The sequence below is a fragment of the Mustela nivalis genome (assembly GCF_964662115.1).
Source record: "Mustela nivalis genome assembly, chromosome: 5".
Lineage (NCBI taxonomy): Eukaryota > Metazoa > Chordata > Mammalia > Carnivora > Mustelidae > Mustela > Mustela nivalis.
Genome location: NC_139024.1, coordinates 153,919,040 through 153,946,745, shown reverse-complemented (window position 1 = coordinate 153,946,745; position 27,706 = coordinate 153,919,040). Strand labels below are relative to the sequence as shown.

The 27,706-nt window shown below is 46.4% G+C and overlaps 1 protein-coding gene across 3 annotated transcripts in view; it reads left to right on the top strand.

Moving 5' to 3' along the window:
* The window catches only part of DCDC2 (doublecortin domain containing 2), a 135,609-nt gene extending 108,886 nt beyond the window's left edge, over positions 1-26,723 (top strand). For all 3 annotated transcript variants that reach the window (XM_082731486.1, XM_082731488.1, XM_082731487.1), the window contains exons 9-11: positions 1,458-1,558; positions 18,404-18,706; positions 21,948-26,723. In XM_082731486.1, the coding sequence (XP_082587612.1) occupies positions 1,458-1,558; positions 18,404-18,706; positions 21,948-22,049 (506 nt within the window). In that variant the 3' untranslated portion in view covers positions 22,050-26,723. The remainder of the gene's footprint in view (positions 1-1,457; positions 1,559-18,403; positions 18,707-21,947) is intronic.
* The last annotated feature ends 983 nt before the right edge of the window (positions 26,724-27,706 follow it).

Sequence of the window (27,706 nt, the reverse complement as noted above, 5' to 3'; positions counted from 1 at the left end):
GCCTTCCTCCCTTTTCACGGCTGGATCTTCTCAGCGCCCGCGGCACTCTGCTCCAGCCCTCACCTGTTCCAGCATTTCCTCCGGGGGAAACCTGAGTACACACTCATTGCTGGGTCAGCAACCTGAGCAACCAGCCTGCGTCTCGTGTGTATCTTGGTGCTGTATGTATGATCGCTCCTCCAGGAATGTAAAGGAATGTTTTCCACTTAACCATAAGTAACAAGTGACTTTATAACTTTAACAATATGACATGTTATTATGGGACATGTCAGATAATCGTGCTCTGGGAAACAAGCTCCCATCGGAGAAATAGAGGAGGTTCTAAGATAACAGATGAAACTGTATTTTCTAGAGAGCAGGGCGAGTCCTGTAATTGATTACCAGGGAAGGAGGGGAGCTCTCCATCCGTGGAGATCCTTAAAAATTGGGCAGAGGAAATATCTGGGAGAAGGGATGACACCTGAAACCTCTTTGGGGGCATGCCGATAGAATGACGAACTATTCTGTGACTCTTTGGTGGCTTGGCCTGGCGTAGCGGAGACTGGGGGGAAACAGGAAAACCTCTCTGGGCGCGGAAAAGCGCCACCGTTGCTTTCCATGGGAAGACGAGTCACAGGAGCTTCACCTAAAGCCTTAGAGATTTAGATTACATTTTATGGGTAAGGATTTTTGAGACCTAGGTTGTGAAAATCCTGTGGACATCTGCAAACTACAAGATAGATTTGCGTGAGACCCAGAGTCAGCCCTCTGATTCTGTTGCAGGAAGAAATACGTATATTTTTCAATACAGTTCCAAATAGAATTATTCCAGGCACCCTATATTCAGTTCATGGCATTCTCTTGGGAAAGGAGAACCCCTAAAGCTGGTATTTTCAGGCACCAAACATCATCTCAGCTTTGGGGATAACAGTGGGGAGCAGGTAACAGGTGTGAGGTCCCTTCTGTCTGGATACCTGTACAGGGCTGTGTTGCTGGGTCCGCAGCCCCGGGGTGAGGATGAGTCTGGGACGCAGCCCTGCTCTGTTGGGTCAGACTTGTCCTCCCCTCCGGGCTTCTGCCCTGTGAAAATGCAGACGTGTGTGTAGGGTGGCGGGGAAAAGCCCTGCAAAAGCCCTGTCAGTACAAAGGGAGGCAAAATACCTATTAAAAAGCATTATCGGGGCACCTGGGTGGCTCAGCGGGTGGCTCAGGTCATAATATCAGGGTGGCTCAGGTCATAATCCCAGGGTCCTGGGATCGAGCCCCACATCGGGCTCCCTGCTCAGTAGGGAGCCTGCTTCCCACTGCCACAACCCCTGCCTGCCTCTCTACCTACTTGTGATCTCTGTCAAATAAATAAATTTAAAAATCTTTAAAAAGCGTGCTCTTCCTTAGTATTTGGTTGCAGTTTCAACATGCAGCCACATGATGTCACAATTGGATTTTGATTTTCGCTGTGCATTTGTCTCCAATGACAGGTGAAGGCGTTTTCCAGGCCGGAGCAGAGCGGTCTGAGACTCGGGGCGCAGCAGAAGTCCAGGAAGATGAAGACACGCAAGTGGAGGTCCCGGTTGACCAGGTAGTCCCCATGTACAAACCAAACGGCCACTCTTTTCTTTCAAGTTCTGGGTTATCTGCTCCAGGCTGTTCCTAAGCTTGTGCTTAGACCGTCTCAGGAGCTGGGTGGTCCAATGACCCACGACACACCCTTAGGTCTTCCTAGTATTCCTTCAAAGAGCCATTTGGGCTGTTTTTAAATTTTTATTTTATAGTCACGGGAAATGAGGTGACTTTAATAAATAGCATCGAAGGAGGTGGATTGGGGTAAGCCCTGAGATGGAAAGGGGGAGAAGGTTTGATACAGAAAAAGCATATTGGCATATTGGCTGGGAGTTTTATCTAGAAAAAAAGTCCTCCATTCAGAAAAGCTTTTTTTTTTTTTTTTTTTAAAGATTTTATTTATCCATTTGACAGACAGAGATCACAAGTAGGCAGAGAGGCAACCAGGGAGAGAGGAGGAAGCAGGCTCCCTGCTGAGCAGAGAGCCCGATGTGGGGCTCAATCCCAGGACCCTGGGATCATGACGTGAGCTGAAGGCAGAGGCTTCACCCACTGAGCCACCCAGGCGCCCCCCCCCCCCCGCTTTTTTTTTAAACACCATGATATTCTCTCCTTTAGGTCCTTGAAATTGTGGTTGGAATTTATTTTTCATAAAAGAATTGCGTATACAAATACAACGCGCATGTTTGCTGTGTGTATTGATTTTCTTTTTAGGCCAACAGAGCATGGTACTTGGAGGACAGAGAATGAGAGTGGGTGAGCGTGTGCGCGCGCACGTGTGTGTGTGTGTGCGTGTGTGTGTGTATGTGCACACATGTGCTTGTAGAAGGGATGAAGGAGTGTTCGTGTTGTTTAAATGATGCAAGAAATAAGTCAGTTAGGCTTTTTAATACAATTCAGCCGGATTTCTTACATTTCTAGATGGAGGATTGGAATTGAGGTGGGGAGGGGGACATCGTAACCCCAGGCTCGAGGGAATGAGAATTCACTAGGAATTGCCACTATTATGTGATATTCCCTTTACAGAAAGCGAATTTCAATCCTACAGTTTCCATAGACGAACTTCTCAGTCGTATTTGTTTTCACGGAGGAGCAGCGGGGCTGCTGCTTGATGATTCCACAGGCATTTCCCATAAGCATCGCTTTCCTGATGGGAAGCCTCATGTGTTAAAAATCACACAGATTTAAAAAATCCAATTTATCACCCAGGATTAGCTATAACAAATAATTTTTCATAAACTCCAGTTATAGGTATATATATATATATATATATATATATATATATATATTTTTTTTTTTTTTTTGGTGGAGGGAAAATGGAATTTTAAGTCTTCTGTGATGCGGTAATTAAATGTTCCAGTGGAAGACAAAGGAGAGTAACTGTCTGTCTGTACAGCTGCCCCCAAACAAAATGAACTTATTCCAGAGCCAGAATGCCACAGATCAAGGGAAAATCAGACTCTGATAACCAAAAATGAAGTCTCTTTGTTAATCACTTCACAGGTTTCAGAATCTGTGGTAGGTGTTTCTTTGCTTGTGAGTTTGGTGTCACAGGAAGGGGAGCCGAGAGAGGGAAGGATCAGGTCTCTTATGCTACCAGGGTAGGTGTCTGCGGAGCTCCATTGCTCACGTGACCAGAGAGGGGTCACTTATGAGAATGCGCGTCTGCGGAGACACTGAGTTAGCAGACCCGTGAAAGCTGGGCGAGGTAAACACACTGATGTCAGTTTGAAGGAAATAAAACCCAATAACAAAAGGTCAGAATTCCTTTCTTCTTTGACCCCATAAGTAATCAAGCTGGAATTAGCTGGTGGCCATGGTTGGCGGGAGGTGCTTATGGGGTCCGTTCTCAGGGTCGTTCTCTCTGTGGCCTGCTGACCTTCCGCTCCGTATCCTCAGCAGCTGTGTTACGGGTCTTGTGAAGCATCCAGTGAGGGTGTGGAGAAGTTAGTGGAAAGCACCGCGATCGTTGAGAACAACTCTGCGGATGTCCTGCCACTGTGTTCTCCAGGAAGCAGTGGGTGCTGTTTACTGAGTACCTACCAAGTGCCAGGCACCCCGCACTGGGCACTTTCATCTCGTGTAATTGTCTTACCGCCCCCCCACCCCACGTCATATGGAGAAAGGAAGTGAGCTCGTGTAGGTGAACTTCCTTGTCCAAGGTTGTACCATTCTACAGAGGAGTTTGTGTTTGAAAGTAGGTTTCTCCGGTTTCCAAGTGTGTGGGTGATCTGGGGAAAGAGTATTAAATACAAACAAACATACACACACAGAGAAAAAAAAAAAAACCCAAACCCCAAAAAGCCAATTACTAGCTTAAGGAAGAAAAAAAAAAATCCCTGCATAGGCAAGGAAATGGAGTCATCACATACAACTTGGCTCAGCTGTAAATTACACTGACGTACACTCCCTCTTGGGCCGACACAGTTCATTTCTTTGGACAGATTTCCTATCATCTAAATGGTTCATGTTATAGCTTTAGTCAAAGGGCTATGGACAAGGGTGTGTGTGTGTGTGTGTGTGTGTGTGTAAATACCATGTGTAATCGGCCAAGTAGTGTATCGATGCCTGAAAAGCAGATCAAGTGTTAGAAGTAAATGTTGCCAGGAGCCAATTCTCTTGTGTTTCTGCATATCTTATGAGCAGAGGGACAGATCGCCTTTGTTCTGGATTATCTTATCTCTCTCCCCTTTTTTTTTTGTTTTTTGGACTGTCTTTTTAACGATGTTTGAACAAGCTTGGAAGACAGACACAGTGACTTCCTCTGAAACAATCGCTCTAAGCCCGAGGCGGTCTTACCTCTGAGGGAGGTTTGGCAATTTCTGGGGACGTTTTTTTGATTGTTAGACCTGTGGGAGTACTCCTGGCATCTGGTGGGAAGTGGCCAGGGCTTCGGCTAAATGCCTCGTAATGCCCAGGGAAGCCCTCCTAACAAAAAATTACCCAGTCCAAAATGTTAACAGGACTGGGATGAGAACCCCTGGCGTAGGGCAAAGGCCAGCTTTGTTTATCGCCCAATGTCGTAAGGACAATGTCCTCCGGCGCTGCAGGTCAGGCAGGGTTAGTATCCATTGTAAAAGATACGGTGCCGTCGAACTGTATGCTCAAAACTGGTCAAAACGGGGTGCCTGGGTGGTGCAGTTAAGCATCCAACTCTTGGTTTTTGCTCCAGTCATACCTCAGGGTCATGGGTTTGAGTCCTGCATCGGGCCTGTGGAGTCTGCTTAAGACTCTGTCCCTCTCTCTCTGCTCTTCCTGCCCTAGCACACATGCATTCCCTCCCCCGAAAATAAATGAATAACTACAAAAAGGAAACTAGTCAAAACTGTAAATGTTACATGCATTTTAGCACAATAAAAGTATTCGGAAAAAGATTGGGTCCTTTCCCTGGATTGTGAGCTGCTATTTGTATCACCTGGGTCTCCCTTCCCGCTGGTCTGTGGGAACGGGATCCCGGGGAGCGGGTGCTTGTGGTGATACTCTGCTACTGCTGTTGCCGTGAGCAATACAATTCTTTGTCTCTGACCCGGGAGTCTCGTGTCTTCTGCCACATCTCTGACATCATGGCAGGCTAAAGAGGATGCTTGTAAGTAGGTTCTAGACCTTCCAGACTCCTTCCGTCTCCCTGCATGAGTGTTGGTGTGTTTAAGTGTGAGCAAATGTGGACTCATTCCGGCCAAAGACATGGCCAAACTCTGTCCCAACGTTCAGACTCTTGTCACTTTTTTTAAAAAAATATTTTATTTATTTATTTGACAGACAGAGATCATAGATAGGCAGAGAGACAGGCATAGAGAGAGAGGAGGAAGCAGCTCCCTGCTGAGCAGAGAGCCCGACGTGGGGCTCGATCCCAGGACCCCGAGATCATGACCTGAGTGAAGGCAGAGGCTTAACCCACTTAGCCACCCAGGCGCCCCTCTTGTCACTTTTTAAGACGACCCTGGATCTAACTACTTCCAAACCCATGGGTAACTGAAGAATGGCATGTTTTTAAAAATGTATTTGGGGAGGCCAGAGTGAATATCTTTTCTCAGGAGAGAGTTTAGGTCGAACAAGAATAAAGTATTCTTTTAGAAATTAGGTTTTTTTGTGTGCACATTCCAAATCACTCTGGTTCCTCCTAAGCAGAGGAGCAAGTGCCTGATTAGCCAAGACCTGTGGTCACATTCTCGCACCGGTGTCACTTCTTGGGTCACTTCTAAATGGATGCTTTTCCAAGCGGAGGTGGCAAGCAGTGAGCTCGCTCTGTAACTAAGGATCAGGCAGGAGAACCCACCGTCTCAGAAGCCCAAGCAAACAAATACCTAGGAAATAGGCAAATAAGAAGATATATTTTGGATTTTGTTCCATTTTACAGAAGAGGGCAGAAGGTGAGGATAGTAACTTCCGAGCAGTTTCAGATTATTTTATAGCTCTCCTCATCCATGTGTAGATGATTTTGAATAGTAAAATAATGAGAATCACAAGATGTTTTTATGCGAAGTAGTTTTCATTAAATAGCGTTTAAGCTGTATCATGAACACTGGAGAAGTGAAAGCTTTTTTTTTTTTTAATGGGAAGTTTTGATGCAGACTCTTCTTTATTTAAAACCTAATTAGCCATTAAGTTACATATATAATATATAATATTGTTTAAAATTTAACAAAGATTACAACAAAAGTAGCAACCATGTTCCTTACCTCTCCCTGCCTGCATTCCTCCACAGAGATCACCCCTTTCAGCTCTTTTCTCACAGAACACACCATTGTATTTCTAAACCATACGTCCTTCCCTCCCTTCCATTTTAATACCTCTGAAATCTTTGGGTCTTGCAAGTGATTGCGTGTCATAGTTTAGTTGGCTTTTTTTTTTTTTTTTTTAATTTTAAGAGGTACATAAACTAAGGGAGATCCTTTTAAATAGGTGACATCCCAAATTCGGCAAAGTACGTTTCTCGATTTTAGTTTTCAGATGTAGATAGAGTTAACTTCATCTCTGATGACTGTGGAAGCTGATTGTTGAGCTCTCTTACCAGCTCTTCTCCCCCAACCAAAAAGGCCACGTGCACACAAACACACGAAGGCACGACCCTCTCCTTTCTTTCCACCCTCCTAATGACGATTTTGGCTGAGTCAGTATTTAATCTGTACGTCATCTTTGCTATGTCCGCCTCACTGAGCTGAGCCACAGGGTGGACTCTGGTTACGTCTCCTTTCCTGCACACCACTTTCCCTTCTTCCTATTTTAGTAATCGCCTTTTTTTTTTTTTTTTTTTTAAATTCATTTGCTTACTTTTCTGTGTAGCTGTTACCCAGCCATCTCTAAACTCTGCCAGGCGGTGGGTTTCCCCTTGGTGTCTGCCGGTGTGTGCAGTGACGGTGACATTTCCCCACCATCTTTTTTTCTCAAACACGTCAGTCCTCAGGTTCAGGCTGGTCCCGTGTTCTCTGGATCTGCTTTTTGGAGTTACCCTGGGATTTTTCTTGACCATTATCTTGGGAATCTCCTTCACTTCGTCAGGGGATGGGGCTCCTCTCCCTCGGATTCCACATCTCTCTCTCTCTTGGTCACCCCTTCATTTGTTGGGGAATTCGCCCTGAGTGGCCTTCTGGGAAGCATGTTGTGTTTGAAACTTTACATGTCCGACTGTGTCTTTTTTTCCCTACTCAGACTTCACCCTAGGTATGGCTGGGTGTAAAATTTGAGCTGAGATAATGATTTCCCTGATAATTCTGAAACCACGGCTCTGTTGTCCTTTCCATCTAGAAAGGACAATTGGGAAGTTTGATGCCATTCTGTTTCCTGAACCTTTGTAAGTAATCCTTTTTCCCTCTTTGGAAGCATCTAGGGTCTTTCCTTTGTTTCTGATGTTCTGAAAATTTCCCATTATGTGCCTTGGTGCAGCTCTTTGGGCTTACTGTACTGGGTGCTAAGTGGGTTTTTGTGTTTTTGTTTTTGTTTTGTTTTGTTTAAGATTTTTATTAGAAAGAGAGAGCACATGAGTAGGGGAAGGGCTCCCTAATGCAGACCCCTAATGCAAGGCCGATCTAGGACCCCGAGATCATGACCTGAACTGAAGTTAGAGACTTCTCTTAATGGGCTTTTTAATTTTTGAAATGTTTATTTCTCAGTTCAGGAAAAAAAAAATATTGAACTATCTATTTGAGTCTCCATCTCCCCATCTCTACTCTGTCCGGAACTCCCAAGTATTTGAATACAAGCCTTCTTAGACTGACCCTCCACTTACTTCTCCTATGTTTCATATCTATAAATTTTTTACTATTTTCTCAACTTCTTTTAAAGTCAAAAAGCCTCAGAATTTATCTTCCATCTCTTGATTTATTTCCCTTGTCATCATATTTTGTTTTTAATTTCCCTCATATTCTCTGAATGCTCATTTTTATAACCTCTTATTCTTGTTTTATGGATGTGATAGCTTCCTTTATATCTCCAAGGATTCATCTATTATTTTAAACTTTCTTTTCCTGTAATATCTCTTGTTTCTTATGTGTTTCTTTGCTTCTTTCTAGGTTTTGATTTCTATCTCCATGTTAGAGCATGTTAGAGGTGTCTGGCTGTCTGGGTAGAGGTTTTTTTTTGTTTTGTTTTTTGTTTTTTAAATTGAAATATATCTGACCTACACCATTCTATCAATTTAAGGTGTATGTCTGGTTAGATTTTAGGGTGCGGCGTTAGGGAAACTCTGCATGCATAGGCTCAGCTCCTTGGGTTAAGGGAGTTTCACTGTAGGACTGTTTTTTTGCCATTTCCTTGGCAGATCTCCATTTTTCATTGTTCTTGTAGGTTGGTCTTTTTCCTTTGAGTGGAGTCTTTTGGGTGTCAGCCTGGATGTGAGCATTTGGGGACCTGATGGTGGGATGGGGCGTTGGGGATCTTGCAGTTTAGAAATGTATACGTCCTGGTTTCAGTACGGTGCCCGTGGTGCCCTTGTTCTCAGCTGTGCTGAGTCTGGCTCCCCTGTAGTTCAACATCTTTAGAGAAGAAAACTCCTGTCTTTCTCAAGGGCGGGGGGGGGGGATCTTGGGAGTCTCAGTGCTTCTTTTAAAGACTCTAAGCTAGTCCCCCTATTTTTAGTCACACATACGCCCCTTCTTCCAGAGATAGATGGTGCTGCCCGTCCCTCAGCTTTCTGTAGGTCCTGCAGCGCGCAGAGGTCTGCTTCTCGGCATCCCGTCCCACAGGAGCAAATTTTAGCAGCATCGGTTCTGCTGTCACTGGCCCCACAGCCATTGGCTTTCCCAGATTTTATGGCTGTTATTTCCTTCCCAGGCTTCCGTGCCCTTATGGGGTCATGGTTTTTGTTTTTTTTTTGTTTTTTGGGGGGTTTTTTTCCTAATTGCCTTTACTGACAATTTAGAGGGATGTCAGAAGGGAGCTAAGTGAAAAAAAAAAAAATTCACATTTGTTCAACGTGTTGTATTTAACCAGGAATCCCTTCCACACTAATTCATCCCAGGGAAAATTAACGGTCTTTATAGAATTTCCACTAGTGATGAGAAACAGGCAGCCTGACCTGATCTCCCACAAGAGACTCTTTGGCTGGCACAGGGTTCACAGAATCTCCTTAGTAGCCCTGACACTCTTTAGTGCATCCTTCCAGGTCCCAGCACACTGTGTTACCAACGCTGGTCGTGGATTACACACTTGTGTCCTTTCCCCAGCCCCTGGGGGCATTTGACATAACACCACTTAAAAACAAAAAAAACCCAAAAGAACAAAACAAAACTGTAGTTGGGACACCTGGGTGGTTCAGTCATTTGAGTGTCTGCTTTTGTCTCTGGTCATGATCCCAGGGTTCTCGGATCGAATCCTGAGTTGGGCTCCCTGCTCCGTAGGGGGGAGTCTGTTTCTCCCTCTCCCTGCCGTGCCTCCCCCTTCTTGTGTGTTCTCTATCTCTTTCTCAAATAAATAAATCAATCTTAAATAAAAATCTGTAGTCTAACCAGAAATAGTAAGGTTTGAAATCCCAAAGTGCCCAATGACATAGTTGTGTTCTCCGCGCCGACGCGTGGTCTCGCCGCTGACCCAGACTGCTGCCACTGGCCATCTCCTGTGACAGGCGAACTAGATGGAGAGCTTCTCCGCATTACTTTTCCACGAGTAATAAAAGACACCGAAGGGTAAAGGGAGTTGCTTTTTCTGACCAGACCCATAGATCCATGGAATGTATTTGTGAAAGTAAGAATTATAAGATGTTTAAAGCCAGAAGGGACATGGGTGCAAGCTCCGTAGTGTGCCATCGAGGACACAAAGCCTCCTCTTCCCGCAGAGCCACAGCCTGCTGAAGGGGGTGTCCCTGCAGGTGCCCAGGGCTTCCAGCTTGGACCTCTCTCTCTGAGCACCTCAAGGGAGGGCAACGGGGGAGATTCGGGGCTTCTAGTTTTCCCACAGACAGCAACACATGCCGTCTGTGTGGAGGGCTCCTCGGCTGTCACTGCCTTCACTGAAGTGAAAGGGATCACTGTGTAAACAATGTCTCCACCATCCTTCCAGGTCCCAGGCTTTCCACGAGTCGTGCTCACGTCCGCCGCTGCAGGGCTCGCGCTCCGCTGCGGGACTGGAGAGGGGGGTGATCTGGCTTCTTAATTTCCCTGTGCATCCTCAGCAAGGGTCTTTGTGACATCCTGTTTCTAGATTTGTGTTTACTTGATGGAAATGGTGTTAAACATTAAAACATAGCCCTCGGGGATTTCTGATGTAAGTGAGAGAAAAATCAACATTTACTTCTAAAGTGAGAGAACTTATTGGAGATTTTTTTTTTCCCTCCCTAATGATGACTAAAATAGTCTCATGCTATCTGAGTATGTTTACAGTGTGTTCTGTCTTCCTGTATGGGTGTCTCAGGACCGGAGGAGCTTCGTGGGCTCGGGTGGGCCAGCTCTCAGCAGGTGCCTGGCTGGAGCCTCACTCCGCTTGCAGGGTCGCATTTGTGAACAGAAACCCCCCTTTTTTATAGGTCACGGTACTTCAAACCACATCTAAATCTTTTTATTGAGTTCTTTTTCTCTTCCCCTCTGAAAACTGGGAGTGGTATTTCGTTATCACAAAAAACTAAAACTGAGTATTTCCAAACACCTCATTCAGCTTGGGTGGGGATGACTTTGAGTTTCCATGGCAACAGAAGCAAACACAAGCAGGGTGACTTCTCGGTCTGCAACACCATTGCCGGAACTCCACAGAAACACTTTCCACGGAGAGCCTGAAACAGACCCTCCCCTCTTTCCCAAAGCAGAAACAGAAGGTGGTAAATGGTACATGAGAAGCAGACTTCATTTTGTTTGTTTTTGGTGCTGGTCTCTGCCATTTTTGTTTCTTTTTGGTGCTGATCTCGGCTCCCTGGAGGAGTGGGTTTCAGGGGGGATGCGGTGACAGGTGGGACTGGGGAGGAGACACAGTGGTTACGGTGGTTAGACACTAGGGAGGAGGACGCAAGCGGCTGGCTTGATGAGAAAGTTCTAACTCGTGCCGTTCTCTCAGATAACCGGGGTCTTAAACCTTCACATATAATCCTCAGGGAGCTTCAATGTAAATATGACAAATAAATATTTACTTCTAAAGTGGGCAGGGCCTCAGCTGCGGTCTCCGTTTCGATGCCTCTCCTGTGTCTAGTTTGGGTGCTGCTGTGTCTGTCAAAGGTGTGATGTGGGTTTCAAGCGCGCGACCTCCGAGCCGCCCCAGCTGTCCGTGACTACCGTCCAAGTAATTGACACTTTCGACATCCTGTGACTCATTTCCATATGATTTCCATATTCCATCTCCCTTCCTCTCGCCATGCAGGAATCTCGAGTTAACCTTGGTCACCGCATGCCCACTCTCTAGGAATCCTGAATACTCAGAACCGTCCCCGCGAGGACGCAGCCGGCGCTAATAACGACCAGACCTTTCCTGACTTGCCATCCAAATCAACCACTATCTCAGACTGCCTGTTAGGAAATAAATAGTAAGATATGCAGATAAGCGCATGCAGGCAAAAGGCACTTGGAACACCAACACTGGTGTTGTATTAGGGAGAACTGTGGAAGCTTTCTAGTAAAACTTTGTAAGAACAATTGCTTATGATAAAGAATATGCTTGCTTTTTTCTTTTAAAGTGGGGAAGGGGGGTAGGGCAGAGAGAGAGGGAGGATCTGAAGCAGACTCCCCACTGAGCACAGAGCCTGATGCAGGGGCTCCATCTCACGCCCCTAGGATCATGACCTGAGCCCAAACCAAGTCAGATGCTCAACCAACTGAGCCCTCCCTGCCCCCCAGGAGACCCTAAGTAACATGCTTTTTGACAGATAAAATTTCTTACCTTTTTTTTTTTTATATAAAAACTTGTAGGTTTGAGGGTATATATAGTCTGTAATTGTACATATATGTGTAACGTGTCTGTTACTCTAGCCGTGCTGTTGTTGCCCCTGATGCCGGGTTGTGGGGCTGGAATCATTTGAGGGACTTCTGTGATCCTTGCTGTCCTACTACGTACATCGGGTTGTGCGTGTCCTGGAGAAGGTCTAGTGCACAGCCTTACTTGACACCAGTGAAGCACGGGAATCGTGCTCTATACAGGACTTAGGATTCCGCAATTCCTTGTAGTCCTGAGAGTTTAGGACGGATGTACTGTTTGGAGAAACAATTCCTACCTGAAAACGGGTTCTCTTAAAATTTTAGCCACAGATTGGCTAACATTTGAGGTCAATGCAAAGAAGAAGGTAAATCCCCTTCTTTAAGGGAGAAGACTTGAAGCCTCGGTAAGAGCATCTTCCTGATTTGTTGCCTTTGGGCTCCGTGTCCCTGAGCCTTGTTCACTGACTCTACGCCGGTGCCCGCATCCCAGCCAGAGGGCAGGTCCAGCTAAATGCAGAGGCTGAGAACTACTTGGGGATTTTTAGGAAATTAAAAAGTTGTAAGTTTTTTTTGTTGTTGTTGTTGGTTTTTTTTTTTTGTTTGTGTGTGGAGTGGGTGGGGCACTAGGAACATTTTTCTAGAACTTTCTGTATTATAATTTTGAGTGAGCTGCTCCTCTCAGATCTTTTTGTTAGTTCATTCATTCAGCTTTCTCATTCATTCAGCACCAGCAGCGACTTCCCACCAGGAGTCACGGGACAGTCTGTGAAGGGAAGGTTTTACTCCTGAGACAAGGGAGGTGTCTGCCTGGAGCATAACTGCCCAATAAAGCAGGGAGATACCCGGAGGCTGGTTCCTCAGGTGGCACATTCTCTGGGCATCATCTTAGCAGAGAGTTGGCCACGCAGCTCCACCTGGTGGTCAGGAGTTGGGGCACACGGTTTCCTTAAAAGTTGAAGCAAGAGGGGTAAGTTGGTGCAGCCTCTTTGGAGAACAGTGTGGAGATTCCTCAAGAAATTTAAAATAGAACTTCCCTATGACCTGGCAATTGTACTCCTGGGTATTTACCCCAAAGATACAGATGTCGTGAAAAGAAGGGCCATCTGTACCCCAGTGTTTATACCAGCAATGGCCATGGTCGCCAAACTATGGAAAGAACCAAGATGCCCTTCAACGGACGAATGGATAAGGAAGATGTGGTCCATATACACTATGGAGTATTGTGCCTCCATCAGAAAGGATGAATACCCAACTTTTGTAGCAACATGGATGGGACTAGAGGAGATTATGCTGAGTGAAATAAGTCAAGCAGAGAGAGCCAATTATCATATGGTTTCACTTATTTGTGGAGCATAACAAATAGCATGGAGGACATAGGGAGATGGAGAGGAGAAGGGAGTTGGGGGAAATTGGAAGGGAGTGACCCATGAGAGACTATGGACTCTGAAAAACAATCTGAGGGGTTTGAAGGGGCGGGGGGTGGGAGGTTGGGGGAACCAGGTGGTGGGTATTATAGAGGGCACGGATTGCATGGAGCACTGGGTGTGGTGAAAAATAATACTATTATGCTGAAAATAAATAAAAAATAAATAAATTTTTTTTTAAAAAGAGGGGCACTTGGGTGGCTCCATCGGTCAGGCAGGCATCTGACTCTTGATTTCGGCTCAAGTCCTGATCTCAGGGTCGTGGGATCGAGCTCTGTGATGGGCTCTGCTGGGTGCACGGAGCCTGCTTAAGATTCTCCCGTCCCTCTCCCCTCCTGATCGTGCTTGTGCTCCCTCTCTTTCTTCTTAAAAAAAAAAAAGAAAGAAAGAAAGAAAAGAGAAGCAATTGAAGACTCTGCTAACATACAACAAACCATCGACAGTTCTTAAACAGAGAGATCTGGGGCGGCTCGGACACTCACAGCGCTGTCCGGCTGTTCCCTCTGTCTAGTTCCCGGGCATTTTCCATTTCTCCCAAAGGAAACCCCATGCCTATGTTTTAAACTATTTATTTATTTGAGAGAGAGACAGAGACCGTGTGTGTGCAAGCAGGGGGAGGAGCAGAGGCAGAGAGAGAGGGAGAGAAGCAGGTTCCCAGCTGAGCACGGAGCCTGACACAGGACTCAATCCCCGGACTCCGGATCCTGCTCTGAGCCGAAACCCAGGAGTCAGACGCTCAACCCACTGAGCCACGCGAGCAACCCCAAAACCTTCTGCCTGGTAAGCAGCCTCTGCCCATTCTCCCTTCTCCTCAGGCCTGGCCACCACGAATCTACTTTCTGTCTTCATAGATTGACCTTTTCTGAATGTTTTGTGGATTTTCATGGAAATGAAATCATATAGTAAGTGACCTCCTGTGACTGGCTCTGCATAGAGCTGACTCACCGCCTGCCCCCCAGGGAAGAGCTGTTCTCGCTGTGAGGGGAGATCCCAAGGCCTCTAGGAACAGCGTTCACCTGAGTAGACTCTCCATTGTGGGCGACCCGCTGCCGGGGCCAAACGTCAGGTCAGCATTGCTCGAGGGCACCGTCGTCCTCCTGGGAAGTTTCTCTGCAGCAAGAGGAGGGCAAGGATTGAGGGAGCCTGCGGCTTGCTGACTCCCTCCTCCCTCCCTCCCGCTGTGGACCCCCACCGTCTTGTGGAAGGGGCATTCTTTTGCTTCTCTGAAGGTCCTGCCATGGTATAGATTTTATCTCTCTCTCTCTCTGTGTGTGTGTGTGTGTGTGTGTGTATGGGTGTGAAACCCAGTGTTCCTTCTGGGGATGATTTGATTGATGTATGCACTGGAAACATCTTTAATAATTTAATGTCTGCTTCAAAGGAGATTACACCAAAAAGCACATTGCTTTTCATTTATTCATTACAGATCTGTCATAGCAGAAGTCTTTTTTTTTTTTTTTTTTTTTGGCCTGAGTTGTAGTGTCATAGTAATAATAAATTGTGTCCTACACTGTGGATATTTTAAGGCATTCTAAGCCTTTAAACTCCCATTAGCATCTTATTTAAATGGATCCAACTCTTAGTGTAGCCACCTTAATCTTTCATTTCGTAAAGCTGAGCTAACCAGATGTGGGATGACGGTGAGAGAGCCGTGGTGGGAAGGCGTAACAGAACGAACGGGACCGGAGGGCGATCCGGTGTGTTTACAGCAGCGCTCCTAATGGTGGGGACAGCAGAGCCTGAAGTCAGGGCTGGGCGTCTCCTTCCTTAGACAGAGGTGAGGGTCTGTCCCCGCTGACTGCATGAAAAGAAGGAAAAAAAAAAGTGTATGTGTTTGGGAATCGGGAGTGAGGCGAGAAACGCAAAACTAAAAACTGAAAACCCACTATTTCCCCACATTTCAGAATCAATCCAGATTTCAGGAAAGGAAAAGAGACTTCACTTGACACAGAAGTAGTCACCTTAATAGACGTTCGCGTGTTCTTGGAACAGATTCTCAGACCAGGGACAGACAGATCTATGCCCCTAAATAACGGCAGTGAACTTGGGGTGTTCTCGGTCATTACCCTTCCACGTTTGTGTTACAGAATTCCGTATAACTTCCCTTTAAAACCAAAACCAAATGTTGCTCCGAGTGGGGCGAGTTTAGGTACCCTAACCAGTATTCAATTCTCAGAAATAATCTAAAAAGAGCTCTGCTCTCAGTGGCCGTGGTGCTGCGGCATGTCTGGAGTTCTGTCGTGTAACGCTTCGGCGACTCTGCCCAGCCGTCCTCATGACGCGCCCTCCGTGGATCCGCCAAAAAGTCTTTCAGAGAAATCTGGAAATGTTCGGTAATTGTTTCATGTTGAAGCGGGGCTGCGTCTTTCGGAGCCACAGCTCCGGCCGCTGAAAGGACACTCGGGGTGCTGGCCGCAGTGACCGCGTGAAGGAGAAACCCCTCCTGGTATGTCTTTAAGGACAAACAGCTGCGGCCCTGGGTTCCAGTCCCTGCCCTGCCTGGCCGTTGCTGTGTGATGCTGTCAGGGTTGCGGGGACCTAAGAGGCGGACCTGGCACGGGTGTCAGGACGGTCTCACGAAGGGACGAGTGTGTCAGCACAGGGCCAAGCACAGGGCGCGACTGTCAGTGCGGACGGGAGCCGGGGCCTCTGGGACACACTCCCCCTGCGCACGGCGTTCCCGTGGGCTCCAGCGGGCACCATGACCGAGCCCGGGGGGCCGGCTGCCATGCCCCCCGCCTGAGGTCCCTTTCAGGACCCCTGCGCCAGGCTGTCTACGGTGTGCCCGGTGCCCGCCCGGCTCTGAGCTCCCCGATTCCTGTCGGATTTGTCTCCGAATGTCTGGCACCCCCAGTGCTGCTCAGCGCCGAGGGGTACCCCGGGCCCACTCATGAGTCACGGGGACTCACGATGGAAGATGACCTCTTCCAGAGGGGCAAAGGGAGTGCCCCTCACGTCCTTCAGAGTCCCTAAGGAAGGAGCTTGTGGGCTCTGGGCCCGAGCCCCTTTGGCCTTTCCTTGGGCTCTCATGACCTGTGCGTGGCAAGCTGCCCCCGGGATTCCGAGTCGGCTCCTTATTCCAGCTCTTCGCACCTGCAGTCCCCTCTCTGTCCGAGTGTCCTGTTGAGGAAGCCCCCTCCCAGCCCTTGCTCCTTAGGGTGCATACACCCCCCCCCCCCGGCCCGACGTTTCCTGTCCCCTGCCCCCCGGCGCCCGTCCTCTCCCTCAGCACGCTCTTCCTGTCTCGTCGCCCGAAGCGAGTCTGTCTCAGGGCTGGGGTGTGGGCAGGGGCGCATACTGCTGGGCCTCTTGGAAACTGGAGGTTTTTCTCACCTCCCTTCCTCTGGGTCTTACACATCAAAGCAGGAAACCCTTACCCAGCGCAGGTTCCATTTCCTAAGTCTCCGTCTGCTCTCTTCACACCGCGTGGCGGGGTCACCCCCCACGTGCCCATTTCTGTCCTGCATTTGGCCTTCCCAAGGGCCTCACCCGGGGCAGCAAGCTTAGGGAACTTGGGGGCCCCACACCGTCTGACACTGAATATCCGAACGGAAAATGTGGGAGACCCAGCCTCACCGTATACCATGACTTAAGCTGTGTGATGGTCTACGCCATGGTCACTGGAATATCTTAAGAACAATTAATATTTTTCTTTCATTTTTTTCAAGTGCATCATTGATCTCATGCCATCAAAACTGAGGCGCTATGTTGGGCAGAATGCAAGATTTCACAGTTCATCTCTTTTCGTCTTCAAAGTAATGTGTGGAGTTCTGTCCTGAACTTTTAGTCCACTCTGGTTTGGTTTTGTTTGTTTTTTTTCTTCCAAAATGGAGCATATTAGGTTAACTTTTACGAGAAGACCATTAAGACCTCCTAACAAGCATTAGAGTGGTTTGGGGAGAACGGAGTTCCAGAGCTGGAACGGGGGGTGGTCAGGGTGAATTTCATCTCAGACCCTCATTTTATAGGTGCTGGGGGACCACGTGACCTGTCCGGTGTCAACCAGAAGGAGGCAGGTCTAGGTCCTAACTTAGAACAAATCCCGTGTTCTTTCTGTTCTGTTCCTTAGACGACAAGCTGTTATTTTATCACAGGCAGTGGAAACTCTGACTCCTGGACAGAGCATGTCCTACAAATGGGAGGCGACTCTGGTGTTTCAAGACGTGATATGCCAAGTAGGGGGGGGGAGGCACTGCGTGTAACTTCTCTCCTTCACTCCTCCTGCATGTTTTATGATATTCTCATGTGACACCTGGGGACTCTGGCCCTCACGGAAGTGAGGCGACAGCCAGTAAGTACCCGCCCAAGCCCGGAGCCCAGGCCTTTCTCCAAGTCTTGGCTCTGGAAGTCTGCCTCCTGCTGTCTTTTAAAGCAGACGTATATGTATCTGAATAACTTGGAAATTGCCTAATTTGGGCTCATAGACTCTTGAGCACTTATCATTTTTATAGAAAGGACGTAGAGTGGTTTGGCCTTGGAGCTGAGTGACCGTGTTTGTGTTTTGAGATGCGCTGGGAGCCCGCAGGCCTTGTGTGGGCAGCAGGCCACATGCGGTGCTGGAAAGCCCGGCCTCACATCCTGGCCCCAGCACGTTGCACTCTCTCTGTATCTTGTGATCTAAATACACACCAGGCATCACAGTGGGGAGGTTGATTTCTCTGCAGAAACTTTTTTTTTAAGCTCCTCCTCTGCGTCGGACACTGCACTAGGTGTGGGCCAAAGGCCCTGCAGTCTGGCTTTGTCTCTGCTGCAGGGCTTACGAGCACTATTCCTGGAGTCACACGCCTCGCTCCAGTCCTGGCTCTTGGACTCCCACACAGCGGGATCTTGGGCGAGCTGTTTGGTCTCTTTGCACCTCGGTTTGCGCCCGCGTAGAAGGGGACTAACACCCACGGCACAGGGCTATTGGGAGGGCCAGTGCAGGAGACCCCTCGCGAAGAGCGGCGCGCCGTGGGTTCTCGGGGAAGGTTGTGCCTTGTCCGCTGCAGAGCGCGGTGTGTGTGTGAGGACGTTTACGTGACTGTGGCGACATCATCGTCACGTCGTCCCAACGGGCGGTGGAGCATCCGTCGCCCTACTGACTTTCCTCCCTGATTCATTCTGCCCCGCCAGAGGCCAGCGGAAATCGTGGAGGAGGAGGAAGATGGAGGAAAAGCGAACAGGGATGCAGAGCAGAAAGACGGCTTCTCGGGAACGAACGGTGCTGCTGAAGGAGCAGGAGAGGAGGCGGCGCCGGCTGACTCCGAGCAGGCCGAGCGCGTCCCGCGTCCCAGCGAGGAGCCGGTGGCCCCCGCCCGCGTGACCGGAGGCACGGACGAGGAGAATGGCGAGGAGCTGGATCAGGTGCATGCCGAGCCTCCGGAGGCGGTGGAGGAGGAAGTCAAGTCGCAGGGAGCTGGCAGTGCACAAGGCGAGGTACTTGTGTGTTCGTGTGTGAATGTGTGTGCGGGGCACACGCCCATGCACTTCGGGAGTTGCCCAAGCACTTAGGACTTGCACTGAAACCACTTACTGCCGAGCGGGGAAGGACTCGACACTGTTTGCTTGACCGTATTATTTCGGTCAGTTAACAAGTGCTGCCATCCACCTCTACCTATCAGAGAGTCCACGTATCTGTCCTGTCACCCACCCACTCATCCGTCTGTCCATCAGCCACCCACCCATCCCCCACCCACACATACACCTACTCCTTCACCCATCGACCCAGTCACCCACCCAACTTCCTGCCCACCCATCCCCTCCCCCACCCATGCATCCACGCAACCACTCAACCCCCACCCACCACCGACCCCTGCACCCCTCATCTACCCGCTCACGCACCTGTCCGCCTATCCCCACCCATCCCCCCCGCACTCGGGCACCCACGCACCCATACCTCCACCTGCTCACCTACCCGTTCCACACCTCCACCCACCCATCACCCATCACTCATCCACCCCACCCCCATCCCTTGTCTCACTCTACAGAGTTCGCAGAGGCTCCCGAGAGCGTATATAACAAATATGAACCAATACAAGTTAAGTTCAGATCCGGGGAGGCACAGACAAGAAATGAACATCAAGGCCATGAGATCTAGACATGAAAGAAAGCACATCCCTTCTGTCATGGGTGACTTCTTTGTACTCTGTTAAGTCTCACTTGGTTAGTCCCCATTAAATGGATTAATTGAATTACGCATTCGATGCACCAGGCATTTATTAATACATGGTGCTACTTATCAGACCGAGAGGGTAAGAAATGACATGCTAACGCCTCCTTCCTAGCCCGTGTTCCCGCTAGGGTCCCTGCAGCAGGAGAGTCTCACGTGCAGGCATCCTTCCAGAGCTTGGATGATTAAATTAGAGACTGATGAATGGAGTCAAGTTCAATGTCCTAAGAGGCAGGGTGCACTCCGCAGCCTTCTTCCCATCCGGGAGAATGAACCCTTCCTGTCTCTCCCTCTGTTCAAGGCCCAGGATCTTCAGGCTGTAACCTCTCATGCAGGCCTGGATGTCTTTATTCCTGAACCTGGTGTCGTGACTGTGGTTTTCTTGATGATTTACTATGGGTTCATCTGTTTTATTTTGCTTGGGTGGGGTGGGGGGACCAAATTTAGTAATGGTAAAATAGCAAAACCTTCTTGTGGCCAGGTTTCAATAACCGGCACAGAGTCGTCTGTAATCTGTTGTCTGCTTTATACGAAAACATTCTCAGCATCTAAATGAAAACACTCAATGTGTCTCCTGTCTCCTCTTTCCTTAAGGTGAGGGAATCACAGTTGTAGTCAGTTACAGATTCCCCATATGCTGTTCTGCAGAGTTACTGAAAATGAGCGAAGATTTGTATCCTGAGTTGTTTGTAGCTAAAATTAGAAAAAGAAATCAGTCCATAACATGATTCTCTTTCCCTCAATAAGGACATCAAATGAACTTCTCAAGGAACACACACACACACACACACACACACACACACACACACACACACTTTCTCAAGGGAAGCAAAATGGCTCATCTGGGGGTATCCCCCGCAAAGCACAGTAACATGGAGGGCCGTGTCCTCGCCGTCACGGATATGGTGACTACGGCAGTCGGCTTCTTGAAGCTCTTCATTGTTGCCTCTGATGAAAGTCTCCAGCAAGAAACCCGAGCGCAAACCCTCTGTGGGACCTCGGTCCTGAGGTCCAAGAGTGCGCTCTCCCAGTGCTCTGGGTTTTAATTCAGTGCTGTCACCTCAAACAGCTGTACCGAAACCAGTGGGGGACCTGTCTGTCCATTCTGGACACTCAGCTTTTAAAAACAGACGTCTTCTAAGAATTGGGCCTCGGTCAAGATCAAGGTCCTGGAATGTGCAGTCCGGGTCTTCCCAGGGTGCCCTGACGGGGAATCTGAACTCGGGTCCCTGCTGTGTGATGAGTCAGGGCTGTTAGCTCTGCACATGCCAGAGCAGGGCAGTCACCCGCAGGGAGACTGAATCTCGCCCCACTCGCTCTCCCCTGAGGGCAGTGCAGGCTGTTTCCATTCTCCCCCACGGAGAAGCGTATCGAACATGCGAAAAACAAGATCCATAGGAATTACAAATTATACCTTAAAAATAAACTACTTCAAAAAAGACTGTTTGTTTCTAGAATGGCCCCAGGTTCAGTTTAGCAGGTACTGTTTTGTTCTGTGTAGCCATTCTTAGGTACGGTGTGCTGGGATGACAGACAGACAGACAGACAGCAGGGAAGCAGGAGAAACGCAGCCCAAGCCACGGATATGGAGGTCACGTGGTGTTGGAGACACTTCCCAAGATAACCGTGTGAAAAAGGAGTCCCGATCTTTTTTCGTTTTCTGTTTTGGACCATCAGTTATGGCTGTAGGGGAAAGGGCCTTGGAGCTAGTCCTCCTGGCCCCACTCGGGTGGCCCTTACGAGGGCGGTGGAGCCTCCAGGGTTCCACGGAGCAGAGCTTGTAAACCAGGGAATTCTGATCTCATCCGCTTGGACTCCGGTCTAGTGGGAAGCAGGCACATTGGACATGAGACAAGGTCCCTAACAACATGAAAGAAGCCCAAGTCCAGGGTTGCCCGTCACATTGGAGAAATCCTGCATCTGTACTTGGTTTGCTTCCTGCCCTTATCTCTGCACACGATGGTGCTTGGTATCAGAGTCACAAGGAATCTATGAGCTCTGATTCACACGAGAACAGCTGGTATGGGGCTGGGTTAATGTGACATGGAGGAAGAACTGCTGTGCTTTTTTCTCTGAAAATGCTGAAATGAAAAATATAAATATGCTATTGAAAATAAAAACTTAAAGTGAGATCAAGGAAAAAAAAATTGAGGGGCACCTGGGTGGCGCAGTCAGTTAAGCATCTGGCTTTGGCTCAGGTCATGATCCCGGGGTCCTGGGACGGAGCCCCACGTCGGGCTCCCTAATCAGTGGGGAGTCTGCTTCTCCCTCTCCCTGCCGCTTCCCTGCTCTTAGGGTCCCCGGTAGGGCTTTTGTGCAAGTAAGGTATTGAGGACGGTACGTCCACTGGCATGATCAACTAAAACACAAAGGGGACCCCAGGAACTATTTTTAGTTGACTGTTTATATGATTACCTAAATATGGAGTCATTTTTTTTTCCCTTGTGAATTTTATGACCTTTGGGACAAAAGAACTAAGTGTCTTTGTTTTGATCACTTTTCTTCCAGGCTGACTTAGACCCTCAAAGACCACCAAGACCCGAAGTAAAAATCACGAGCCCGCAAGAAAACGAGAACGAACAAAACAAGGACTATGCTGCCGTAGCATAGACGATTTTTAAGAAGACAGTGTATTGATCACCGGGAAAATGAAGGGCTTATAACACGTGGCTATAACACGCGAACAATAAGGATAGAGTTACTGCTGAACATAATGTGACAATATGGTTGAATGCTGCATACGGAATTCTAAGATTAGAGGCTTCATGGAAAGGCTAGATGATTTTGAGTAGCTACTAAAGGAGAGTGGCTTCTTTTCATGGGATGTGTCTGTAAAAGTCATTTAGAAAAATTAAGAGGGGTAGAGGCGCATGTTGCGCGGATGGCAATCGGCCACTTGTCTCGGTAAGCGATGAAAAAGGAAGACCACGCCCATCTCTACTTCTCTATACATTTAGAAGTGAGGTTAGTAGAGGGGAGCTTGTTCTAAAGCACTTACCTAGGAAGGCATAGAATTGTAGAGACAATAATAGGAAGGCATGTACTATTTTTTTTTAAAGCAATAAACTCTTGCATAAACAAATTGTAATTTAGTTTCAGAGACGGCAGTAGATTCCTGACTTGTTGACCTTCCTTCCTTTCTTCCTCTTGATCCCAAATCCGTCTCCCAAGAATTAAAAAGAGCACATTTTGGAAGGAGGCAGTCTCCATGCAGTGTGTTAGTGATTCATTTCCGCACGCCTCTCCCTCAAGTGCTTCGGGTTTTAGTCCTTACGGCTTTGATGACACACTCAGGAAGGGCTTTCGTGAGTGAGTCCGGTGGGACAGTTTATAAGGTCTGATACCCGAGGGTTGTCATGGGTCTAGTCTACCTTTGCCAAGAATACCCATCTCTTCTCCATCCTGTTACTACATTAGAAAACTCAATATTGGCTAGTCTAAAGGTTGAATTCTCTCCAGTTTTTTAACAAAAGAGCAAAAAACCAAGAATGCATTTGACTTGCTTTTTAAAAGCCTTATTTCTATTAAGATTAGCCTTGTTATATTTTTGCCCTTAGGGATATCAGCAAAGGTTTATTTTAATGGCCGGTTATAGTTAGACTTCCAAGCAGATTCCTTCCTATATAATTAGAAGTCTTCTGATAGAAATTGTTGAAAAATGTTTAAATTGTCATGATGAAACCAGTTTCTTATTACAATTTTGTGGGCTAATTAAATGAACTCATACCTTGTTAGGTATATATGGGGAAAGACATAATTGTATTAGTTTTCTGAATTTTTAAGAGATGATGCAGATCTTCCTCAAATATAGAAATTATATATTTTTCTCATATTAAAGAATATTTTTATTAATGATGTAGATGTTACAAATTTGGAAGGAAACTTCTAGTGCTTTTGTAGAATTCATTATTAATCATAAGGTTAAAAGATTTTCTTCCACCTCCGGGTTTCATAACCAACCATTTAGAGTAAGGGTATTTATATCAAGTACTTAATAATACTACAGAAAATGAATGTTTTTTTTTTTTTTCCTAGCAGCTATTTTAATATTTTCTACAAATAAGAAGCATAAATGGAGACAATAATGTAATAGTATTGGAAAAGAGATGGTGTTATAAGGGTATGTTGATCTGGCAGGAAGAGTTGTAAGTGGGGGGTTCTATATTTCCGGTATAAAATCTAGATGGTGCTTTATAACAGGTAGACTTCTTTGTTCAAAGGGGACGATCTGAAACCCTGTAGACTGGAAGCAACACTCTTGGGTCGCTAGGGAAATAGACTAGCTGGTTTTTTGATGTTAAATTCCCAAGCCATTACTGGGCCTGGGGTTAATGATGTTAAATAGTTTATAGAAATCAGGAATTAAATGCAAGAAGTTATAACTAATTTTCAAGGTGATTCTTGCACTTTCCTTCCTTGAATGAGTTTCTCTTTTTTCCTTCTTTAAAAGAGCTACATTGCTTTTTTTTTCTTCCATTCCTCATTATACCATAAACTTAGGTTTTCAGGACCTTTTTACAAGTCATCTCAGTGAAGCCCAATGTTGTTTTACATGAAAAACAAAAGCTACAAATGCTTTAAGAAGACCATGGACCATAGTAACTGTAGCAAAAAATGGAAAAGTCAGGAAGTAATTCTTGTCTTGGATGTGCATTTTTACCACTTGTTAACAAGATGGAATTGTGACCTATCTTGAGATGGACAACAGCTCATCCCCTGAAAACACCTTGTAAACATACACCACTAAAAAAAAAAAAAAAAAAAAAAAAAAAATCTGTCATTGAACCAAGGAAAGCATCATTCACAGAGAACGGGGAGCGTGAACACCATTTTGAAGATGACGTCAGCATGAGGAAGGAAAGCTGATCTCTTCCCACACATGGACGTGGTCTCTGTGGGCGTCGTGGTCTCCGTGGCAGGCGAGCTGCACGAGTTGAGCCGGACTCACGGACAGATCTGAAGAGCGCTTATGTGAGCGAGCAGAAGAGATCCTGGTCTGGTGGCGCGGAGTGTTTCCAGGAGCGAGGATGCTGTGACAAAATCCTCTAACTCTAGTGACTTAGCCAGAGGAAGGCTTTGCCGGGTCAGTCCTTCATGAGGCTGTGGGTACAGACCCCCTACCTAGTTCTAGTTTTATGGAACTTGTTTCTCAAGCTTAACTGGGGGTTAGGACATTTGTAAACAACCAGTTTCTTAATTGAATGGGAAGATTAGAGATTTGCAGAGCAAAATACAGATTTTTAGCTGTCTAGTTACACAACAGAATATTATGGCCATATGATAACTTTTTACTCATTGTTTTTCTCTGTAGCCACAGAATGCCTTTCCATTTATGAAGGCATTGCTTTTCCCCTTAATGTGTTTTGGGGGATGTTCGAATGCCAACTCATGGGAAGAGCAGGATAATTTCATCCTCCTGTTTCATTCTGAGAGTGTCGGCTCCTGCTGTGGCCCGTAAAGTCAGAACCATCCACATGCCCATGGCCCGGAGCCCGTTAGCTAGCTCTGTGGGCTCCCGGTTGTGAAGCCACACTAGTGCGAATGTAATCTTGCTAACTTCTCCAGCTCATAATCTGGCATCCTGGAGACAGTCGCTCAATGACCTATCTTCTACAATAAGGGATAAAGTTCATTCCCCTAGGAAACATCTGTGGCCATAGAACATCAGGAAGCTTTCTTTACATTATTAACGGACCCTCCTAAAAAAAATTCGCTCAGTCCTTTCCTTGTTGCTCAGTCAGTGGTAACTCGAAATTTTTAAAAGCAGATTAAATTACTAAAGGGAAAGCATCCCATGTGAACTGCTGCCAATCTGAACAGAAAGAGAATGTATAGATATCCACATCTGCATATCAAATACTGTACAGATGCACTCGCACACTTTAAACCAGTGGACGGGCCCCCTCAGGCACAGCGTTACTAATAGAACAAGCCTCTTCTGAGAGAAGCAATGTGTAAAAACACACGGAGAGGAAACGCTAAGAAATGATCTGTATCATGGTGCTTTAAACTTGTTTCCTTCAGGCTTTAAGAGCTTTAAAGTTTTCCAAGTTAGAAAGCTTCCAGAATTTTAATGAAAAATTTATTCTATGAAGGGGCGATTGCAGATAGACAGACAGATGATAGATCATCTTGTTTTCCTGACCTAACGACAGAGTACAAACCCTCAGTTCTTAGTTACCAGCCTTAACTACCCTATGCTTTAGCTGTGGAATATTCCACACCAACAGTGGCTCTGTCGGAAGGTTTATCCCTGTGAGTGACTATGCGAGCGTGATTTACAGGAATGCGTAGAGAACTCTCTTTGGAACCTAGTAGCCAGGTTCGCTACAAATAGAATACAGGACTGACTTACTATTCCACAACTTGATCCATGATGTTTTAGCTCAGGGCAGAAGTTTTGTAGGGTCCTTGAGTGACTGTCGTGTCCTCGAGTGGCAACACTTTCTTGTTTTCTCTGCACCCCCCCCCCCTTCTTAAGGTTATTCTGTTTTTCTAAGGTGACAAGCACCTGCAGTTCTTTATTATTAAATATCGGTCTTGTAAATACTCTAAGATTCTTGCTTTCCAGAAATTGTCCCAGTGTGGAAGTGGGTCTGATTTTTGTCCTCCCCACGTAAAGTTTGCGTATTTCCTACCATGAACTCTGAGGGACTTGGAGAGAGCATGAAAGTATGTGTCTCGTGGTGGTGAAGAAGGAAACCTTGCTTTGGAAGAGGTAGGACATCCTGCAAAATATGGGGCATCAGGAGAGGATTTTCAGATGTTTGGATAACCGTAAAGCGTTTGTCAAATCAGGAGGTCGGTAATGGAGCACCGTCGACTTAAGCCAACAACAGACTTCGCTTCAATCTACGAATGGACCGAATGAATTCTCTGTAGTTTCTCTGTAGTCGATCAGATTAAACCACACAGTCTCACTGAGTGACCGAGTTATTGTCGCAAATGTCATGGCAAGTGGGAAGACAGAATGACCGTAGTCTGTTCAGAAGTTTGGAGAAAACTCACCCCGGTTTTTGCTTCGCTGCTGCTTTTGTGCCTTAAATCCTTACTATGTACAATGATAATGGGTGATTATTGATGTTGTAAGTAAAGGTTAAGTCGCGCTTATCATTTTTATGTAATTTATATTTAGAACTTCTCTTTGTAAGGAAAATGATTTGTGCTTTGATACAAACTAAGAGCATTAGTTTTTTCAAAATTTCTGTATCCGTGCTCATTCTGAAATATGAAAGTTTACTGTTTCCTCTTGAGTAAATAGATCTTTGTTTTATTTAACTAAAATGTGTCTGGCTTGTTTTATTGCTTGTTTATGAGGTTGTGTGGTTGATATTTCATTTATCCGTTCTCTACATGACGTTTTTCACAAATGCAGTACAAACTTTTTGATTTAAACCATGTGGGAATTCAACACACCAAACGATACTTCTGTTTCTTTTTGGCATGGGTGTTAAGCTTTATTATGTACAGAAAAATTGTTTACATCTTCATAGACATGTTGTTTAGTTGATGAAAATTTCAGGTATATTAAAAAAAAACATTGTTTTTCTTTTATGAAATGGTATTAGGGAAACACGGATCCAAAGTTCCCCTTATGCAATGAATAAAGATCTCTTTAAAAACAGAACAAATTGCTCAACTTACACATATTTTGTGTAGATATACTTATGGGAATAAACTTACAATTATTTTTTAAACTTACAATTTTCCAGAGGTCAGCTAAAATCTGGGTTTTAGTTTGTGGGCGAGTCACTGCTTTCCTTCTACTGAATGAAAGTTGTTTCCTGTTTTCCCTTCACGTTTGAGAAACAAAGGTCGGTAAGCACAAGCATTTTCCTCTCTTGATTTGTAGTAACAAAATATGTGGGTTGGGGGTATCGCAGCTAAGGAGAGTACCGCTTGAGCAGTTGACCCAAATATTTCTGTTGTTCCACGAGAGTGAAAAAGGAAACCTCACCAACCAAGAAGTCTTCTGGATTGCCACAGGCAAAACTCTTTCCACCCTTCCCATCACCAACAATGACTGTTTTTACTACAAGGTATTGTATACAGTGACTAGCCATGCACCACCTATAAAATTCTTATTTATGAAAATAAATATACAACTTTTCTGCAGGTTTCCAGGTGTTTAAGGTTTCCTAATGGGACCTTAATCTATTCAGTATTTGTACAGATCTCTCAAGTTCCCTCACAAACTCAATCTTCCCCTAAAGACACAAAAGATGCAGAGATATCCTGCACTTCTTTTTCATTTATTATTGGTTTTA